The following is an 18,202-nucleotide window of genomic DNA, read 5'->3' as shown; positions in this document are numbered from 1 at the left end:
CCACCGGGAAACTCCCGGTAGTCCCAATGGCCAGTACATGCCTGAGCATAAGTGTCAATTTCAGTTTTGACAATAAAACCTGGAAGCTGATTGGTTCCTGTGCATCGCTGCACCAGATTTTGCACTCTCCAATTTTAGTTAATCAACCCCCCATGTGTCTCTCGAAGGAATGAAAGAGTAATAGAGAGCAACTATCGACATCATATTACACACAATAAACGTGGGACAATATTATGGCTTTTATTGCACAGATCCTTAGTGTTACAACATATCTCAGTATACACAATGTATAAATTTACTGCTACACAAGAAAACATAGAGAAAATAGTGTGTTCCTTCCATTACTAATACAAAGGCAGCGTAGTTTTTTTTTTTTCTCTTAAATAATGTAAAAAATAAATTGCAGTACATAAAATTGTTAAAATCAACAATAATATATAATAGAAGGCTAAAAAATGATTTTCAACCGGGCAGAGAACTGGTTAAAGATGGCAGTGTTAGCATTGTTGTGTGGTATTAAACCCAAAACCATAAACAATGTAATATATTGCAGCTTACCATTCATTAGATGTGGTGGCTGCATTTGTTTTCTTTTACCCATTACGGGATGCCTCCCGGTTGTGCTTCTGCATTGTCACCCTGCCACACGTACCCAATGGGAGGCTACAAATGGCCATGCGAACACATACTGTATTGCACGGAGATGGTCATTTCCCAACGATCTGTTCCAGAGCAATCATGTGCCGCTGACGTTGGAGGGAGCACATGTGAGCAGGAAGATTCTGAAAGGGATCAGCAGCCCTGAGATACAAAAAGGATGAAGACCTCATGACACGTGCTTGTGATAGGCAGTGACGTCACATACTAAATGTCACTAGTCTTTATGGCGTTAATATCTCTTTGTATGGTAGTTAGCATGCAGCTTAACATCCCAAAAAGGGCGCATTCATCAGTTCTGAGAGACCTCAATGAGGAACTTTGCTTGCAGAACCATTACCACCAGGATTCAGTTCCTGATTTCAGTTTTGAAGAAGGAGGGCTTTACATGGTCAGTATCATGGGTTGGTTTTGGAAAGCTTTGCAAATACAGAGCAACACCACCAAAAATGGAATTGTCTTGGTTTGGCAGGATTGCAGAAGGTCTCTACAATAGCTTTGCAAGTTGCTAGAGGTTAGGACCTGCCCCACTCTAACAAACAATATTTATTATATAATATATATATATATATATATAGTTGGTTTTTAACTTAGTGCCAGAACTAATCATTTAGGAACCAATGGACCAGCATGGATCCTACTAAGAATCATGTCTTCATCAAGAAGTTGTTAAGTATATTTTCTTAAATGTGAAGTCCAGTATTAAGGTGATTATTTTTATTTATTTTTCCAGCAACAGAATTGTCACTTAGCCGTCACTGAAAAAAAAAGTTCTTACATTGGTTAGTGGTATATTGGTTGGCAGTACATTTTTGCATGATTATTATTATTATTCAGGATTTATATAGCGCCAACAGTTTGCGCAGCGCTTTACAATATGAATGATGGTCAAGATCAGCTTAAAGAACTGTAGCCAAGCCTTCCCTGACCTTTGTAGCTGCAGATGCTATGGAGCAATTCATCCTCACCCTTCACAAAAGAAAAGTCACTCAAGTTAGGTGTCAGGAAATGCTGGAAGTATGGCAGTGCTAGAGCCCCTCCCCAAAAAAAAAAAAAAAAAATTGGATAAGGCTAAATGAAAAAGTTTATTTGGAGAATTTAAAAAACAGTCACTGCTGCTCCCCTGGACCAGATCCTAAGTAAACCTAATGTACAAAAAAAAAAAAAAATAAGTGAATGAGAGAGGGTGCCACCCACTAAATGAATGAATGAGTGACTTGTATAACGCTACCTATGCGAATTGAATCGCCTGAGGGTGCTTTCTTGCCACTGGTGTCCATCTGTGGCTTTTATGTGGTCCTTTAACCTGTAGGGTGCCAACACACACATACACATATTATGGCCAATTTTTTTGGACAGGGTCTAATTAGCCTACCTGCATGTCTTTGGAGTGTGGGAGGAAACCGGAGTACCCGGAGGAAACCCACACAGGCACAGGGAGAACATGCAAACTCCAGGCAGATAGTGTCATGGTTGGGATTTGAACCAGCAACCCTATTGCTGCTAGGTGAAAGTGCTAACCACTACACCACTGTGCTGCCCCAACTGATTGTAACTTGTTTATTGGAATAAAATAACGCACCCCCTGGGTAATGCGTGTATTCAGCATCTCATCAGTATAGCTGGTGTCATCTATGGAGCAGCTCTGTGATGCAGAGATCAGCAGGCAGGTCCTGGTGGTTGCAGAGTTTGGCCAGGAAGCTGCTGGTTGAAGGAGGGAGAAGAACTGCTGTAGTGCTGTTGGATGGAGTGCAAGCTGTCACAGTCAGCTCTGCGGTTTCTGGGACTCTTCAGCACACTCGGTTAGGCTCAACTCAAAGGGAAGGTTCATGTGGATGATGTCACCATGTTTAGGGAGCAGGGCTATGCATTTCAGGGCTCTGCCCCTTTATCAAGCTGGAAGAAAAGGCTTGAAAAGGGGTCAGAGTCCTGAAATGCATAGCCACGCCCCCGAACATAGGGACATCAGCATCGTACACCTTCGCTTGGTGCCAAGCCTAGTAGAGCGTGCCGAGAGTCCATAGAGGACTCCAGATACACTGATGACAGTTAAAACACATCCATTACGCAGTGAGGGCATTATTTTATTTCAATAAACAGCTTACTCTTCTTAGATGGTGGGTTCTTCTCTCATTCGCTCCTATAAAAGTTAGATCTCAGCATTGTGTTTTTTCTTATTCCTATGCACCCTCTCTGTGTTTTTACATTAGAGATTAGAAGCCTCACAGGCTACAAAGTCAATTCACTTCAGGGAGAGGGGTAGCCAAAATAACTGGGCTCCTGAAAACCTGGAGGATACAATTATACACAGTGCCTACAGCTATAGAGATCAGTGAGGGTTTGCACAAAGGTCATTACTGCCAATAAAGAATATGGAAAATATTTGAATGTCCTCAGCCTGGCCACAGTTCTACTTTAAGAACAAACCCAAGGAGATAGATATCTGAGGTCACCATCTAAAATAGGAGGTACTTGTTGAGTCTCACAGCCTTCACAATGTTCAAGGGAGTTAAGCAACACACTCCTTGTTATTTTGCTTAGCCCTTGGGTTCTTAGGTTCTAGTATTGGTGCAAGTCTTTAATAAATATTATAAATTCCACTCAGGCATGAAAGGCCGACCACGATGAAGAGTAAAAGTCCTCATTAGAAGGAAAGTCATTGGTCTTTTCTTCCTCGTTCTCGCTGTCGTCTTCACTTGAAAGATCAAACCCTCGGATCTCTCGGTGCAACTCAAGTGCCCTTTTTCGTTCTTCTTCTTCCGCCAATTTTTCAGACATTAGTTTTCTGTGGCAGAGGTTACAAACTCTTAGGGGCTTGGAGGACAACGCCGGTATGACAAACTTGTTTCTCGAGCAGTCCTGACAAACAACAAAGCCACAATTGCGACAGTGGTGTCTACGAGTTATGGTGGTGAATTTGGTTTGAGTACAACGCATACAGATGTCGGTGGCTCTGTCTGGGATCCAAGGAGCTGCATGCTTCATGGACGGCCGTCTGCCGGTCTTCTCCATCAACCGGCCGGAACACTCTTTGATGTGACTGATCCACTCTTGTCTTTCGGTGAAAGAAGCAGCACAAACCACAAAGGACTTTTTAGACGTTTTTAGCATCCACCGGTTCCTCATATCGTCGCTGTCAGGAAGTAACTCAGTGGTCACATCTTCCAGAGGGATTATGTGTTGGCAGCTGTACTTGACTTTGTTTATGACGATGGTTCCGTACACCAGAATGTCGCTGAAGAGGAAGAAGATCCTTGGCTTGGGTTTTTTCCGACATTCTTTGGTCAGTATTCCTTCACCCACAAGGACTCTTCCTGGGATGGCAAGGGGTTGGCCAGCTGCACCAAAACATGCCTCTACGGCCCCTATTCGTTGAGTGTTGATCTCTGTATAGGCAAGGTGGTCCACCATGTCTTAGCGGCTACCTAGAACAACAATGACAAGAGCTTAGCAAATAAGGAAAAAAAAAATAAAGAACCATATAACAATAGAGTCCTAATAGTTTATGGTGCAAGAAGCACATGAAAGGCTAACTTTGTATTCATGTGTGTTTGATAATAATATTCTATCCAACATAGCTTCCAGTATGGCATCTACAGTATGTGCACAAATGAAACCCGGTGTGAAAGGCAAGAGCAGCCTCAGGGCAGACTCCGTCCAGGCCATGCCCCGACGTGTTTTGCCCTGTCCACCGGGCTCAGTCAGGACGAAACACATCAGGGCGTGGACTGGACGGAGTCTGGCCTGAGGCCGCTTTTACATTTCCCACAGGGTTTTGCAAGATGCGTGCCACTCAGAACTACTCTCTTTCCTTTGTTTGCATCTATTGAGCTGAGACAAGCTCCTTCCCTGCCTGCACTCCCAGCAGTTGGTAATAGACAGGAGCCTTGAGCGGCACCCCTTATCTTCGTATGGGTTTGTAGTATCTACAGTATGTAAATCAGTAATCATAAGGATTGCAAAATTCCTACTTGTTAAAACAATAAATGTGTTAAGCCATAGCCATAGATAGTTCAAATTACTGCGGAACTGGCAGAGATTTGAATCATGTATGGGCAGGCTGAATGTATTCAAGTTGACCGAACAATCAACTTGGGTACCAGCCTGGCGGATTTTACATGCAGGTGGCTATAACAGCCGCTTGCAATAATCACCGTCTTCTCCCAGTGGGAGGACACAATGGCTCCGCAGGAGGGATTCACCTGTCAACACTGTCTGTGCTGATGGGGGAAACTGAGCCTGTGCAAGAAAGAAATTTGCTCCGTCTACGGCTGGTCTAAGGTAGACTCACAGAGACAAGTTATCATAGGGAAAATCCTTATCTTCAAAATCCAAACAGTGTTATGGCCAATAAAGGGTCAGTTCACCCAAAACAAATATATAACTTACTGGAATGAAACCTTAAATAAAAAAAAAAAAAAAAACTTAAGTGTTCCAGTTCTCCTCAAGTAGCCTCAAATGTAAGCATAAAAGAGCTCCAACTATAATATAGGGGTTAGGGGGCAAAATTGTGCTGCAGAGAGACCTCACACAGGGAGAATGGGGAGGGGAGGGGGGGGATGTCCACGTCCTGGAAGAAATGATTTTCCTTAAATAAATTATATAGAAAAATGGAAAGGCAGATGTACCATGATGTCATTTTGCGGGGAGCCAAAAGTTTCCTTCTTGATGGAATTATTTTTAGCCATTTTGCAGAATAGAATAAAGAGACAGTCCAAATATTGCCGCAAGTTACAGCTTTTAATGTCCTGTTGCTGCGATGGCTGCACTATCCAAATGTAAGACAAAAAAGCCAGTGACCAGTGGAGTGGCCACCTGGCTGGTATTTAATGGACTAACTGGTAAAAAAAATAGGATTTGTTACTAATGTTATTTTCTGAGAGATCATAGGGCTGCCATTTTTCCCAAAAATAGTTGGAAACCCTACAGACCAGTGGTTTTCTGTTACCAAGCTGCAGCCTTTTCCCACCAGGTCTCCAGCCAGCTGTGAATTTCCTAACCTCCAACAGTGCCCCCAACCTCTCATAAGGGACCACAGTGCCCCTAAGCACCACAGCCTACTGCAGAGCCTCCAGCCCCCCTTCCTCCAACCTCCTGCCTGCCAACATTAACTGCCACTCTGTAGCAGTGGTAAGATGTAAAGAGGCTTGCAATGGAGTGTAGGTTTTTTTTTTTTTCCTAAAGAGTCAGGTCCCATTGACTTTAATGGGGTTTGGATTAACCTTCCCAATTTCCAAACTTTTTGATTAGTTCAGTAAACGTCCTACGAGCCAAAAACAAGTATATTGAGAACAGGACTACATAAGATGTTCTAACTGTATAAAGTCCTAACCCTGTGGTACTTGGTTCCATCCTGAATTTCGAAAATCATCCCCGCGTACCCGCTTGGTTGTTTCTGCAGATGCGGAGCTACGGGCTCATACATCAATATTTGGTGGCAATGCCCCGCTGTGTACAAATTCTGGGTGGAAATATTTAGTATCATCCCTATGCTATTTTCGCTTGATATCTCCCCTGACCCTCACATGGTGCTACTCAACATCTGATCCCCGGACCTAACCGCCAAGCAATTCAAATTGTTATTGCAGATAACTAATGCAGCCAACCAAACTATAGCAAAGGCCTGGGAAAAAAAAAAAAAAAAAAAAAACTTTTCTGCAACAGAGTTACCCAGGCTATGACCCACGCCAATTAAAACAACCTATTTTGATAGGGTTCGGAAATACGAATAAATACGATCCACAGGCAACACATTTTTTTTGCCCTTCCAACTTCGAGAAGTCCCTGTCACTGCCTTCATGTTCCTATTCTTTTCTACGCCACAATTTACCCAGTAGAGACAGTCGACTGAACTATCTCTGGGAGCTACCTGTCAGGTCACCTTGAGGCGAGGTGACAGATGCACACCGTAGGGATCAGGAGTGCACCGCAAGGTTGTGGACCCTACGGCTGACTGCTGCGGACGGGAGACAGGTCCCACCAGGGTTAGAGCATAAGATTCCCTGGGGCGCGAAGTCTAAGAGCCAGCAGGTGTTCCCCAGAGCCTTGAGTGGTGAGGATGGACTTGGCTGCAACTGGCTCCAGGTCGCAACCCCCAGGGTCCCCCAGCTCACACCCACAGTAGGCAACAGGAGGATAGGGATGGTGAGGGACAAAGCCAAGGTCGGGGCCACAAGCAGACAGGAATAGTCAGGGACACGCCAAAAGGTCAGGATCACAGGCAAACAGGGATAGTCAAAGACACGCCAAAGTCGGTAATGGAACAACAGAAGAGCACACGGCAGAAAACAGGAAGCTAACACATAAAGGAATACACAATGGTTGATCAGCCCTGTTGGCTTGCAGTGCACAGGTTAATATAAGGTTCCCTGATAGGGCCTGGGGTGGAGCCATGCTTAGAGGAGAGGTTATAAAAACCACCAGGTGGAAGTGGCTGGCCTCTTAGTCTGAACACATGAGGGGAGGTAAGCAAACAGGAATATCACTGCATAACCATGACACTACCCTTGTTCTGCTCTTCCCTCCTTAGGACACCCCCCCCCCCCCAGATCTACTCTTGCCCCCTATTATTAAATGAAATGGCCTGGCGGGCCCGTATTCGGCACATGGACCATGTATTCTAGTCTGTAAACATTTTATACCATTTTTTTGATGTATCTACTGAAAATGTTCAAAAAAAAGTTTTGAATAAGAAGTTCCAACCCTACTAACTACTGTAACTGTAAGCTTTCGACTGAAGTTACATGAAACTGCCACATGGTTAAAACAACAATGGAAACGTGTCCAGATTTTGTCAGTGACAGGAAAACCCCTTCTGCTCTATATGTGAGGTTAACGTGCAACACACAGACCGCAGGCAGAGGAGTTAAGATCTGGTAATTATAGATCTGCAGACTAGTAAAATATATGCTTTAGGGTAAAAGGAAGCATAAATAGTAAAAGGAGTGAAGGGGGATGGGGGCACTGATAGAAGCAAGGACTGGCTGTAAAGACAAAGAGTTTCTACGGAAGGCCATTATGACTTCATTAAGACAAATTTATTTTCAGTTCATTAAAGTAGAGCCAACATTTCCTGGGAAGAATTAGCTAGCCATAGCCAGTAGACTTTCATTTAAATGGTTGTATGGACCTTCGAAAAAATAGTTTGTCAGAACATTGGAGAGTACCATCGTGGTCTCAACGTATTTCGTAAGAAAACACTCAAAATGTTGGTTCAGTTGCCAATGCCAAATGTTTAAAATTCAATGTTCCATTTGGAGAGACACGTACATTTCAAGTAGTAACGGTTTTCCTGAATGAAAACCACATTGTTAGAAAGTCATTTGTTCAAGAACATTTTTCATCCTCGATTTCTCTACAGTTAAAAACAATGGTGGATTTGACCCCATTGAGGTGGATCCAAAGCCTAAAGGTTTTTTACATTAATGCATTCAAGTAAAAAACCTTCTACTGGTGTATGGCCAGCTTCATATACATACACATACATATATACATATACATATACATATATATATATATATATATATATATATATATATATAGAGTTGTCTGGGCCTCTGTTGTGTTGACCTTTGCCAGTGAATATCAAGGGAAAATTAAAAATTTTATATTTGTCATCGAAGCAGAATTTGGTCTATCCTTCAATGGGCGCTTGGGTGACAGCTCTTATTGGTAGCATTTAGAGGCCGAGCAGCTTTTATCAACCATGGCTCCATGGAACCCTAGGCTCCAGAGCAAATCCTCCAGATCTGTACGGAGAGGTCACCCATCTGACCTCCAATGTATGGGGCATGCTTTCCACCGGCCGATAAGGTAAGGGGCATCCATCCCACATACCGTAAAGGCAAGGGGCATCCATCCCACCTACCATCAAGGTAAGGGGCATCCATCCCACCTACCGTAAAGGCAAGGGGCATCCATCCCACCTACCGTCGAGGTAAGGGGCATCCATCCCACCTACCGTCGAGGTAAGGGGCATCCATCCCACCTACCGTCAAGGTAAGGGACATCCATCCCACCAAGGTAAGGGGCATCCATCCCACCTACCACCAAGGTAAGGGGCATCCATCCCACCTACCACCAAGGTAAGGGGCATTCACCCCACGACCGCCAAGGTAAGGGGCATTCCTCCTATTGAACATCACGCTAATGCACTGCAAGTATAGTAATTATTAGCAGGGATTCCCTGAGACCAGAAAGTTATATCAAGAGTTCCACCATGTTAAAAATTTTGATTCAGAGAGATGTCCACTCACTTCCCTGTTGGGTCTTTCTGACAGGATGTGAAGGGAACTCTTCCAACAGGACATGGCCAGCAACAAAAACCTACAGAAGCTTTACCCATTTCAACATCCAAAAAAACTTTGGCTGTAGTTCTACTTCACATTTGATAAGAATTTATAACGATTACTTGTTCTCAGCAGTTCAGGTACAAAATTATGCAATTGCCAGGAGTTGGATGGAAAGAATTACAACACAGTCCAAAGTTTAAAGGTGGTACTGAAATAATCAGGGAGAGTTTATAGAACAAGCAGTTTATGTCAGGTTATACTTTTTTATTGCCTACTGTAAGACTTTCCTCTCACATGCCTTCACTAAACTTCAGTCGGTTACCTATCAATCTTATCCACCTTCACACTTCTTCTGGTTCCTTCCCAGAAACTCTTATGGATTCCTAGAAAAGTCTTCTGCTTCTTTACCAACCCTACGCCATCTTTACAGCCCTACCCTCCTTCCAGTCAAAAGCCTTCTCTACCTTCCCACCAATCTTCATCAGAAGGTGAATGATGGCACCACATCACTGCTAATGGAGTCTTAAAAAGTATTTCTATGCATAATCGAGATGATCTGGAAGAAGACATACAAGGGTGTATTAGGGGTTAAGAACGGCCCTCCTTCATCTGGGCTGTTCTTAACCCCTAAAATGTGCCAGGTGTTTCTCATGTTCAAAGACCACCAAGAAAGAGGTGCCCGTGTTTCAAAGGCCACCGACAAAGGTAACACAGTCTTCCAAAGGCCACAAAGGGGATAAGGTCTTCCAAAGGCCACCGACAAAGGCGACAAGGTCTTCCAAAGGCCACCGACAAAGGCGACAAGGTCTTCCAAAGGCCACCGACAAAGGTAACACAGTCTTCCAAAGGCCACAAAGGGGATAAGGTCTTCCAAAGGCCACCGACAAAGGCGACAAGGTCTTCCAAAGGCCACCGACAAAGGCGACAAGGTCTTCCAAAGGCCACCGACAAAGGCGACAAGGTCTTCCAAAGGCCACCGACAAAGGCGACAAGGTCTTCCAAAGGCCACCGACAAAGGTAACACAGTCTTCCAAAGGCCACAAAGGGGACAAGGTCTTCCAATGGCCACCGACAAAGGGGACAAGGTCTTCCAAAGGCCACCGACAAAGGAGACAAGGTCTTCCAAAGGCCACCGACAAAGGAGACAAGGTCTTCCAAAGGCCACCGACAAAGGAGACAAGGTCTTCCAAAGGCCACCGACAAAGGAGACAAGGTCTTCCAAAGGCCGCCGACAAAGGAGACAAGGTCTTCCAAAGGCCACCGACAAAGGAGACAAGGTCTTCCAAAGGCCACCGACAAAGGAGACAAGGTCTTCCAAAGGCCACCGACAAAGGAGACAAGGTCTTCCAAAGGCCGCCGACAAAGGAGACAAGGTCTTCCAAAGGCCACGACAAAGGGGACACGGACCATTTGAATGATTCCAGGGTTACATCGCTACCTACTACCCCTAAATCTTCACATCCCATGTCAGTCCTGGCTTCATGACCACCCCTTATATATTCCCTTCTCCTACCTATAAACATCTATAGGTATTAGATCTACTGAACACACTGAAGAGGCTTCCACTGACCATAAAAAGCCAAGTGTTCTTCAATGGGATCACCCATGGTCTTGAACCCTGTGCAGAAGTGCTTTGTCGGTCCTGAAAATAAAGTCTACAGGAGACAGAATCACATAACACTACTGAAATAGAAGCTGAACGGTCCGGATAAACCTGTATGAAGTTATCTGCAGGAATGGCACGTCACCAGCAGAGAATAAATAAAGCCAGAAGACTTCCTGCTCTACAAAAGTCTTTAAAGTTAACCTTAGAAAATTGATCTGATACAAAGTTAACTGCAAGTAGACCAACTAACCTGTAGTTATAACATTTGCAGGTATTTAGTAACTAACTGAGATAACAGTACTCCCCTGACAATGCTTTATCTGCTTTTCTTTCCATAAGGATGGCACCATCTTTGTTCAGTCATCATCCAGGGTCACCATCTACTTCCTAGACAGAAATGCCAGCTCATAGAATATACAATCAGATGCCCTAACTGTGAGAACTGCAGGGAAGTAGTCCCCAAGCTTTTAGTAGAATCATGCTGCACCTAGCCATGTGCTGCTGTGCCACCGCGGGGTTTGGCACCCATGTTGCCATTGTGTGGGGGGGTGCCATTGACCACTTCAGACCTGCGCTATAGCCGAAAGATGGCTACAGCACAGTTCTGTTGTTCCCGGGAGGACGTCTTCCCGGTACCACGCTGCCTGCTCTGTGATCGCTGTCTCCTTCAGACAGTAGCCATTTACCGTGCTATCTGCTGTGTCCAATCACAGCTAATGACATGTAAACAAACTTGTCGGTTATCAGCATTCCTTTCCTCATGCGCTGTCACAGTGTCAGGAGAGGAGAGCCAGTAACTGGCAAGTGCGACTGGGACATTTACATAGATAAATCAGGGCACAGATTATCAGTACAGCCCCATCAATGCCCATCTGTGCTGCCCATCAGTACCCAGTGCTGCCCATCAGTGCCCAATTCTGCCTATCAGTGCTGTCTATCAGTGTCCAGTTCTGCCCATCAGTGCTGCCTATTAGCACCCAGTGCTGCCCATCAGTGTCGCCTATCAGTACCCAGTGCCGCCTATCACTGCTGCCCATCAGTGCCACCTATCAGCGCCCAGTGCTGCCTATCAGTGCCATCTATTAGCCCCCATTGCTGCCTATCAGTGCCCATCAGTACTGCCCATCAGTGCCACCTATGAGTGCCATCTATTAGCGCCCATTGCTGCCCATCAGTGCTCATCAGTACTGCCCATCAGTGCCACCTATCAGCGCCCAGTGCTGCGTATCAGTACCATCTATTAGCCCCCCATTGCTGCCTATCAGTGCCCAACAGTGTCACCTATCAGCGCCCATTGCTGCCTATTAGTGCTGCCCAACAGTGCCACCTATTAGCGCCCATTGCTGCCTATTAGTGCCCATCAGTGCAGCCTCATCAGTGAAAAGATAAAAAATTACTTATTTGTCCAAAACATTTTTCGGTCTTATTTCTATTTTAATTATGTTTAACAAAAAATAAAAACCCAGTGGTGATTAAATACCACTAAAAGAAAGCTCTATTTATTTGTGTGAAAAAATAAATAAAAAATAATGACAAATGGGTACAGTGTTACATGACTGCGCAATTGTCATCCAAAGCGTGAGAGCGCTGAAAGCTGAAAAGTGGCCCGGGCAGGAAGGGGGTAAAAGTGCCTAGTATTGAAGCAGTTAAGAATTAATGGGGCGTCTCCTAAACAGAAGCGCGTTTCTGTGCGTGTTGTGAAAGCGTGCGATTTTTTTGCGTTGTTTTTTGAGCTTAAAAGGATTTGTACTGTTTAGATACATTATATATTGACGTGTTTGTACCGTTTAGATACATTATATATTGACGCGTTTGTATCGGATATTGAATAAGCACAGGCGCTTGCTTTCAAATATAAAACACTTTATTTATAAACAAAGCCCAGTGGCAATCCTCAGCTCCGTTTACATACACGGCAGACCAATGCTATGCGAGTGTCACCTGACCCCATTCTCTCCGTGTCCCCCCCCTTCCTGGGGTAGGCACAGATTCCGGAGCGGTATCATCCCTGTCCCCATCAGGCTAGTCCAGGCTCGCCGCCGGCACTCTAAGCCTGCCACATCAGCGAGCCGCGTCCAGCTGTGTCTCTTTTCATGCCGCGCTCTGCATCCACCTATGACGTCATCGCATTCTCAAGCGGAAATCTGGGAGCCGTGCCCGACCACGAAAAACAAAACAAGAGAGAGAGGAGCGCGCCTCCCCTCCAGACTGCCGAACATCGCGACCCGTCTTCATGGAGGACGGACCCGGAGAACTATTTATGGGAAACGTATGAAATCTAAACAAGACGAATCGCAGAACCGCCGGAAACCCGTCCAAAAAAGAAAAAAAATAAATCCCCCAAAACAGCAGATTCCTCCTGAGAACCGCGTCAGTCCAGCGCGCTTTTCCCGGACTCATTTAGAGAGGTCGGGTTCAATCGATGTATCAATCTGCCGGGACATTTTCCCGGTTAGTTGCCGGACTTGCCACCATTGCCATTAAAGGGAAGCTCTACCGAAAATGCTGTTGCTAAACTCTTCTTCTGAAAAAAATAAAATAAAAATGGCAGTTGCCCGTCTGTCGTGCTCATTTATTCGGCTTTATAAGAACAGCTTTGCTTTTCAATTCACACTCGTGCGACTGGTCGTGCGACTTTGGACACATAAAAGGCGCATGACATGTCGCAGCCCAATTCAGTGAATGCCGTTCAAATCTACGCCAACTTAAAGCTGCAGCAGAGGGGTTCCTGCACTGCTTTGCTGCGACTCGGGGCAACCGGAGTGCCACAGACTGCAATGTAATCCCTCAAAACTCGCATGAAAGTTGCATCGTAATCCGTTGGCACCGGCCGCATATCTCGGCAGGTACTAGTACTGGACTCAACCCCCGGGTACTGCGCTACCAGGGGCATGAGAGAGCCGGAACTAGCAATACCTAGACAGGTCCGGGTAAAGGACGGTCATCTGTCAGCCCTAAAGCTGACCATACACTATACAATCTGATTGTACAATCCTCTTTATACCCACTATTATGTGGCCCTCCAGCTGTTGCGGAACTACAAGTCCCATCATGCTTCTGCCATTGGGAGTCATGCTTGTAACTGTCCAGCCTTGCAATGCCTCATGGGACTTGCGGTACCGCAACATTTAAAGGGTGCTATTAAGGGTGCTCAACCTGGCGGCCCTCCAGCTGTTGTAGAACTACAAGTCCCATCATGCCTCTGCCATTGGGAGTCATGCTTGTAACTGTCCAGCCTTGCAATGCCTCGTGGGACATGTAGTTCCTTAAGGCCCCATTCACATCTGACCATAGCGTTTTCAGGCAGAAAATCACGCAATTTTATGGCGTTTTTTAGCGCGTTTTGCCGCGATTTTGTGCAGGGCAAAAAGGTCACCAATGTAAAAAGAAGAAAAAAAAAACAAAAAAAAAAAAAACGCCCACATCTGCCCGATTCGAGCGACAAAAAGGGGTCCAGGACTTGTTTGAGCTTCAGGCGACTTGGAGTGGAGATGTGATTTTTTTTTCCCCTCCAGCGTTTTGTAGCTTCAAGCAACAAAAACGCTCAGGTGTGAATGGGGTCTAAAGAGCTGGAGGGCCGCAGGTTGAGCACCGATTGGAATGGACGGTTTCTGTTTGTCCTCCGATTACACCGAGTTGGTAAAATCTAAAAAGGAGGATGTGCAATCAGATTGTATAGTGAATGGTGACTTGCAATGCTGGCTTATACACTGGTAGATTTTCCGATGAGAATTACAACTACATCTGAAGAATAGACGAATGCCGCTCTAAAATCTCACTTACTTTTAACATTCAAATTTTAAAACGAATGTTACATTGTAACCACTTGCCTGGAGTCTAATAGACCCGACATCTCTCCATAAAGAGGACCTGTCACAGCTCATGATGTTACAAGGGATGTTGTTCATCCCTTGTGATAGCAATAAAGTTATTAAAAGAAAAAAAAATGAATTAAAAGGATAGCGTAAAAAATAGTTCTAGATAAAGTAAATAAAAAAATAAAATAAATTATATATATATATAATATATAATGTTTGGGGGTTCGGAGTCATTTTTCTAGCAAAAAAATAAAAATATTGATGATTTTCACATGTAGGAGAGACGTGTCAGAATCGGCCTGGGTGGGAAGTAGTTAAAAGGAGATTGTACAATCTGGTTGTACGGTTTACCAAAATGATGTAATATGAGGAAGTGTGGAAGCAATCCATTCAATTTGTATCCAATCACAGGAGCCAATACACTACATACTTTTTTTTCGTAGATCTAAAATGAGATCGTACAATCAGATTGTATAGCATACGGTCAGCTAAATGAGATCGTACAATCAGATTGTATAATGTACGGTCAGCTAGAAGAGATCGTACAATCAGATTGTATAGCATACGGTCAGCTAAATGAGACCGTACAATCAGATTGTATAGCGTACGGCCAGCTAAATGAGATCATACAATCAGATTGTATAGCATACGGTCAGCTAAATGAGACCGTACAATCAGATTGTATAATGTACGGTCAGCTAAATGAGATCGTACAATCAGATTGTATAATGTACGGTCAGCTAAATGAGACCGTACAATCAGATTGTATAGCGTACGGTCAGCTAGAGGAGATCGTACAATCAGATTTTAAAAAGGTGTACGGCCAGCTTTATGGAGATTGCACAGACATTGTACTATTAGATTGCAATGTGTGTGCCCAGCTAATCACTGTTGTGTATGCGCAAGAACCTGATTGGCTCCCTCCCCTCCCCCACTCAGGTCTACAGGAAGCTTAATAAATAAAAACGGAATCAGGTACTTCTGATAGCTGGATGTGAAGATCGATAAAAATTTTTTTATAGAGTAGCGAAGGGTTAAAACTGGTTATTTTTTTTTCCTTTGTGTCTGTCTGGAAGATTGGTCTTCTCGATTTGTTCTGGTGACCCCCCCCCCTCTGGGGACTGCCGGTAGATCTATAGGAGATTGTACAATCCTAGTTCAGGGTGTATGGTCAGCTTAAAGGAGACAACATGGAAGCTGTGCAATTGGGGGGGTCACCATACATGTGACAATCAGGCCATACAATCTTTGTACGATCGACTTTAGATCTAATGCTGGCCATACTCTATACGAAAAATCATTCAAACTCATTTATGAAGAACGAACACTCCGCCGTGAGAGCCAACGATGGGGCCATCATGTAATGACCGCATTCCGATTGATAAACCGTTCAGAGATTTACTTTTTCATCCATTTTGTTGCAGTGCAAAGAGTTCCGTTTCTTAAGAGGCGAGAGAAACACGTTCGCCTTTCAATTTATCGTTCGGTAGAATTTCCCAACCTGTTCCTTTAATTTTTTTTGGCTCTCAAAGGTTAAAAACCTTTTTCTATTTGTTCCAATTAACCAGACAAAAAAAACTAATAATAATAATATATGAAGGTCCAAATGACAGATTTTTTAACAATTTTTCGGCTGGTGTCCGACCAGCATAAGGCTAACCGTCTTCGTTACAATCTTACCGTACAATCTCCGTGCAATCAGTTTTATAGTTCCAAAAGACGATGTAGAATGAGGATCTATCCAATCAGGACGGCCCTTGCACTACATAAAACTATCCAGTCCATTCTAATAGAGATTGTACAATCAGATTGTAGAGTGTATGGTCACCTCTAGATTGTCACCTAAAATAGAGTCTTGGTTGCAAATAAATAAAATAATAATAATATATAAAAAAAAAGAAAAAAGAAGGACTACAAAATGTATAATAATAATAAATATTATATAAAAAAAAGACTACAAAATGTATAATAATAATAATAATAATAATAATAAAAATAATAATAATAATATTATAAAAAAAATAAAGACTACAAAATCTATAATAATAATAATAATAGTAGTATAAAAAAAAAAAAAACTACAAAATCTATAATAATAATAAAAAAAAAAAAAGACAAAAGACAAAATCTATAATAATAATAACATAAAAAAAAAAGACTACAAAATCTATAATAATAATGTAAAAAAAAAAAAAAAGACTACAAAATGAATTATAAAAAAAGACTACAAAATCTATAATAATAATGTAAAAAAAAAAAAAAAGACTACAAAATGAATTATAAAAAAAGACTACAAAATCTATAATAATAATATTATTATAAAAAAAAGACTAAAAAAATCTATAATAATAATAATAATATTATGAAAAAAAGACTACAAAATCTATAATAATAATATAAAAAAAAAAAAAAAAGACTACAAAATGAATTATAAAAAAAGACTACAAAATCTATAATAATAATAATAATAATAATATTATTATAAAAAAAGGCTACAAAATCTATAATAATAATAATAATAATATGAAAAAAGACTACAAAATCTATAATAATAATGTAAAAAAAAAAGATTACAAAATGAATTATTAAAAAAAAGACTACAAAATCTATAATAATAATAATATTATAAAAAAAAGACTACAAAATCTATAATAATAATAATAATATTATAAAAAAAAAGACTACAAAATCTATAATAATAATAATATTATGAAAAAAGACTACAAAATCTATAATAATAATAATAATAATAATATTATTATGAAAAAAGACTACAAAATCTATAATAATAATAATAATAATAATATTATAAAAAAAAAGACTACAAAATCTATAATAATAATAATATTATTATGAAAAAAGACTACAAAATCTATAATAATAATAATATAAAAAAAGACTACAAAATCTATAATAATAAATAAAAAAGGAAACAATCGTAATCTTTAAAATCTGGAAGGCGTCCCGATAATTCGGTGGAGCCCCCCCAGCTGTTTAGCAGGAAGGAGAGGATAGAGAAGACTTACAGATGGCGGAGAGGAGGATGAGGAGGAGGATGAGGAAGGTTTCCTGTCGGTGATACAATGTTTCAGTTCCCAGATGACCCCCCACACACACACACACACAGACGATTGTAGGGGGGAGATCGATGTGTAGAATTTCTCCGGACAGAAGGCGATGATCGCACTGATCCCGGATCGCACGACTCTCACCCTTTGTACTGGAGGACTGATCACCTCCCCCCACCCTCCTCCTGACAACTTTCTTTCTGAGAACTTTTTTCCTCCCCGCCCATCACCCTGAGGCTCCGCCCCCCTCAGTGACAGCTGTCATACGATGGCACAACCTGGCTGGTTGGGAGTTTCTGGAAATCGCAGCTGGATGCTGATCGGCAGAACGATTGTAGATTAACCCGTTCACTGCCATACCTGAATACACCGCGGATGGAGCCTATTCCATGATAAATGCCCCATTACTAGGGGCTCATTAAGCCTAGGTTCACACCTATATGTGTTGCGATTAATGCGTTTTCTGGTGCGTTTTTAATACATTTTGCTTTTTTTGGGGGGGGGGGAGGGGGAGTTTGTTGTTAGGGCCAGTTCCCACCACATGCAGTCCAGTGCGTTTTGTTCTACATCAAAAATGCATGGAAAGTAGGTTACATGATTTGCAGTTCCATAGTTCACACCAGTGCGTTCCAGAAAAAAAAAGTAGAACGTGCTGCATTTTTCCTGGACTGGAACGCTGTAAAAAGCATCAAAAACGCACTGGAACGCACATGTCCTTATTTAAGGTTATGAAAAAAGAGGGGGGGGGGGAATACGCACTGG

At 42.6% G+C, this 18,202-nt stretch overlaps 1 protein-coding gene across 1 annotated transcript; it reads right to left on the bottom strand.

Annotated features, from left to right (window-relative positions):
* Positions 1-226: 226 nt before the first annotated feature.
* Positions 227-17,625, bottom strand: PLEKHF1 (pleckstrin homology and FYVE domain containing 1). Its single transcript, XM_077451464.1, has 2 exons — positions 17,399-17,625; positions 227-4,082 (listed from the first exon to the last, which is right to left on the bottom strand). Exon 2 carries the CDS (start codon positions 4,066-4,068, stop codon positions 3,259-3,261), a length of 810 nt encoding a protein of 269 aa, XP_077307590.1. The 5' UTR covers positions 4,069-4,082; positions 17,399-17,625; the 3' UTR covers positions 227-3,258.
* Positions 17,626-18,202: the final 577 nt, after the last annotated feature.

The sequence above is a fragment of the Lithobates pipiens genome, unplaced genomic scaffold (genome assembly GCF_037356315.1).
Source record: "Lithobates pipiens isolate NorthernLeopardFrog02 unplaced genomic scaffold, aLitPip1_a1.2 Scaffold_10, whole genome shotgun sequence".
In the NCBI taxonomy this organism is placed as follows: Eukaryota; Metazoa; Chordata; class Amphibia; order Anura; family Ranidae; genus Lithobates; species Lithobates pipiens.
The sequence above is the reverse complement of the archived record's forward strand: the minus strand, read 5'-3'. Positions and strand labels throughout refer to the sequence as shown.

Excerpts from the sequence above, each read along its gene's own strand:
- PLEKHF1 (XM_077451464.1), bottom strand. The coding sequence starts at position 4,068 with ATGGTGGACCACCTTGCCTATACAGAGATCAACACTCAACGAATAGGG.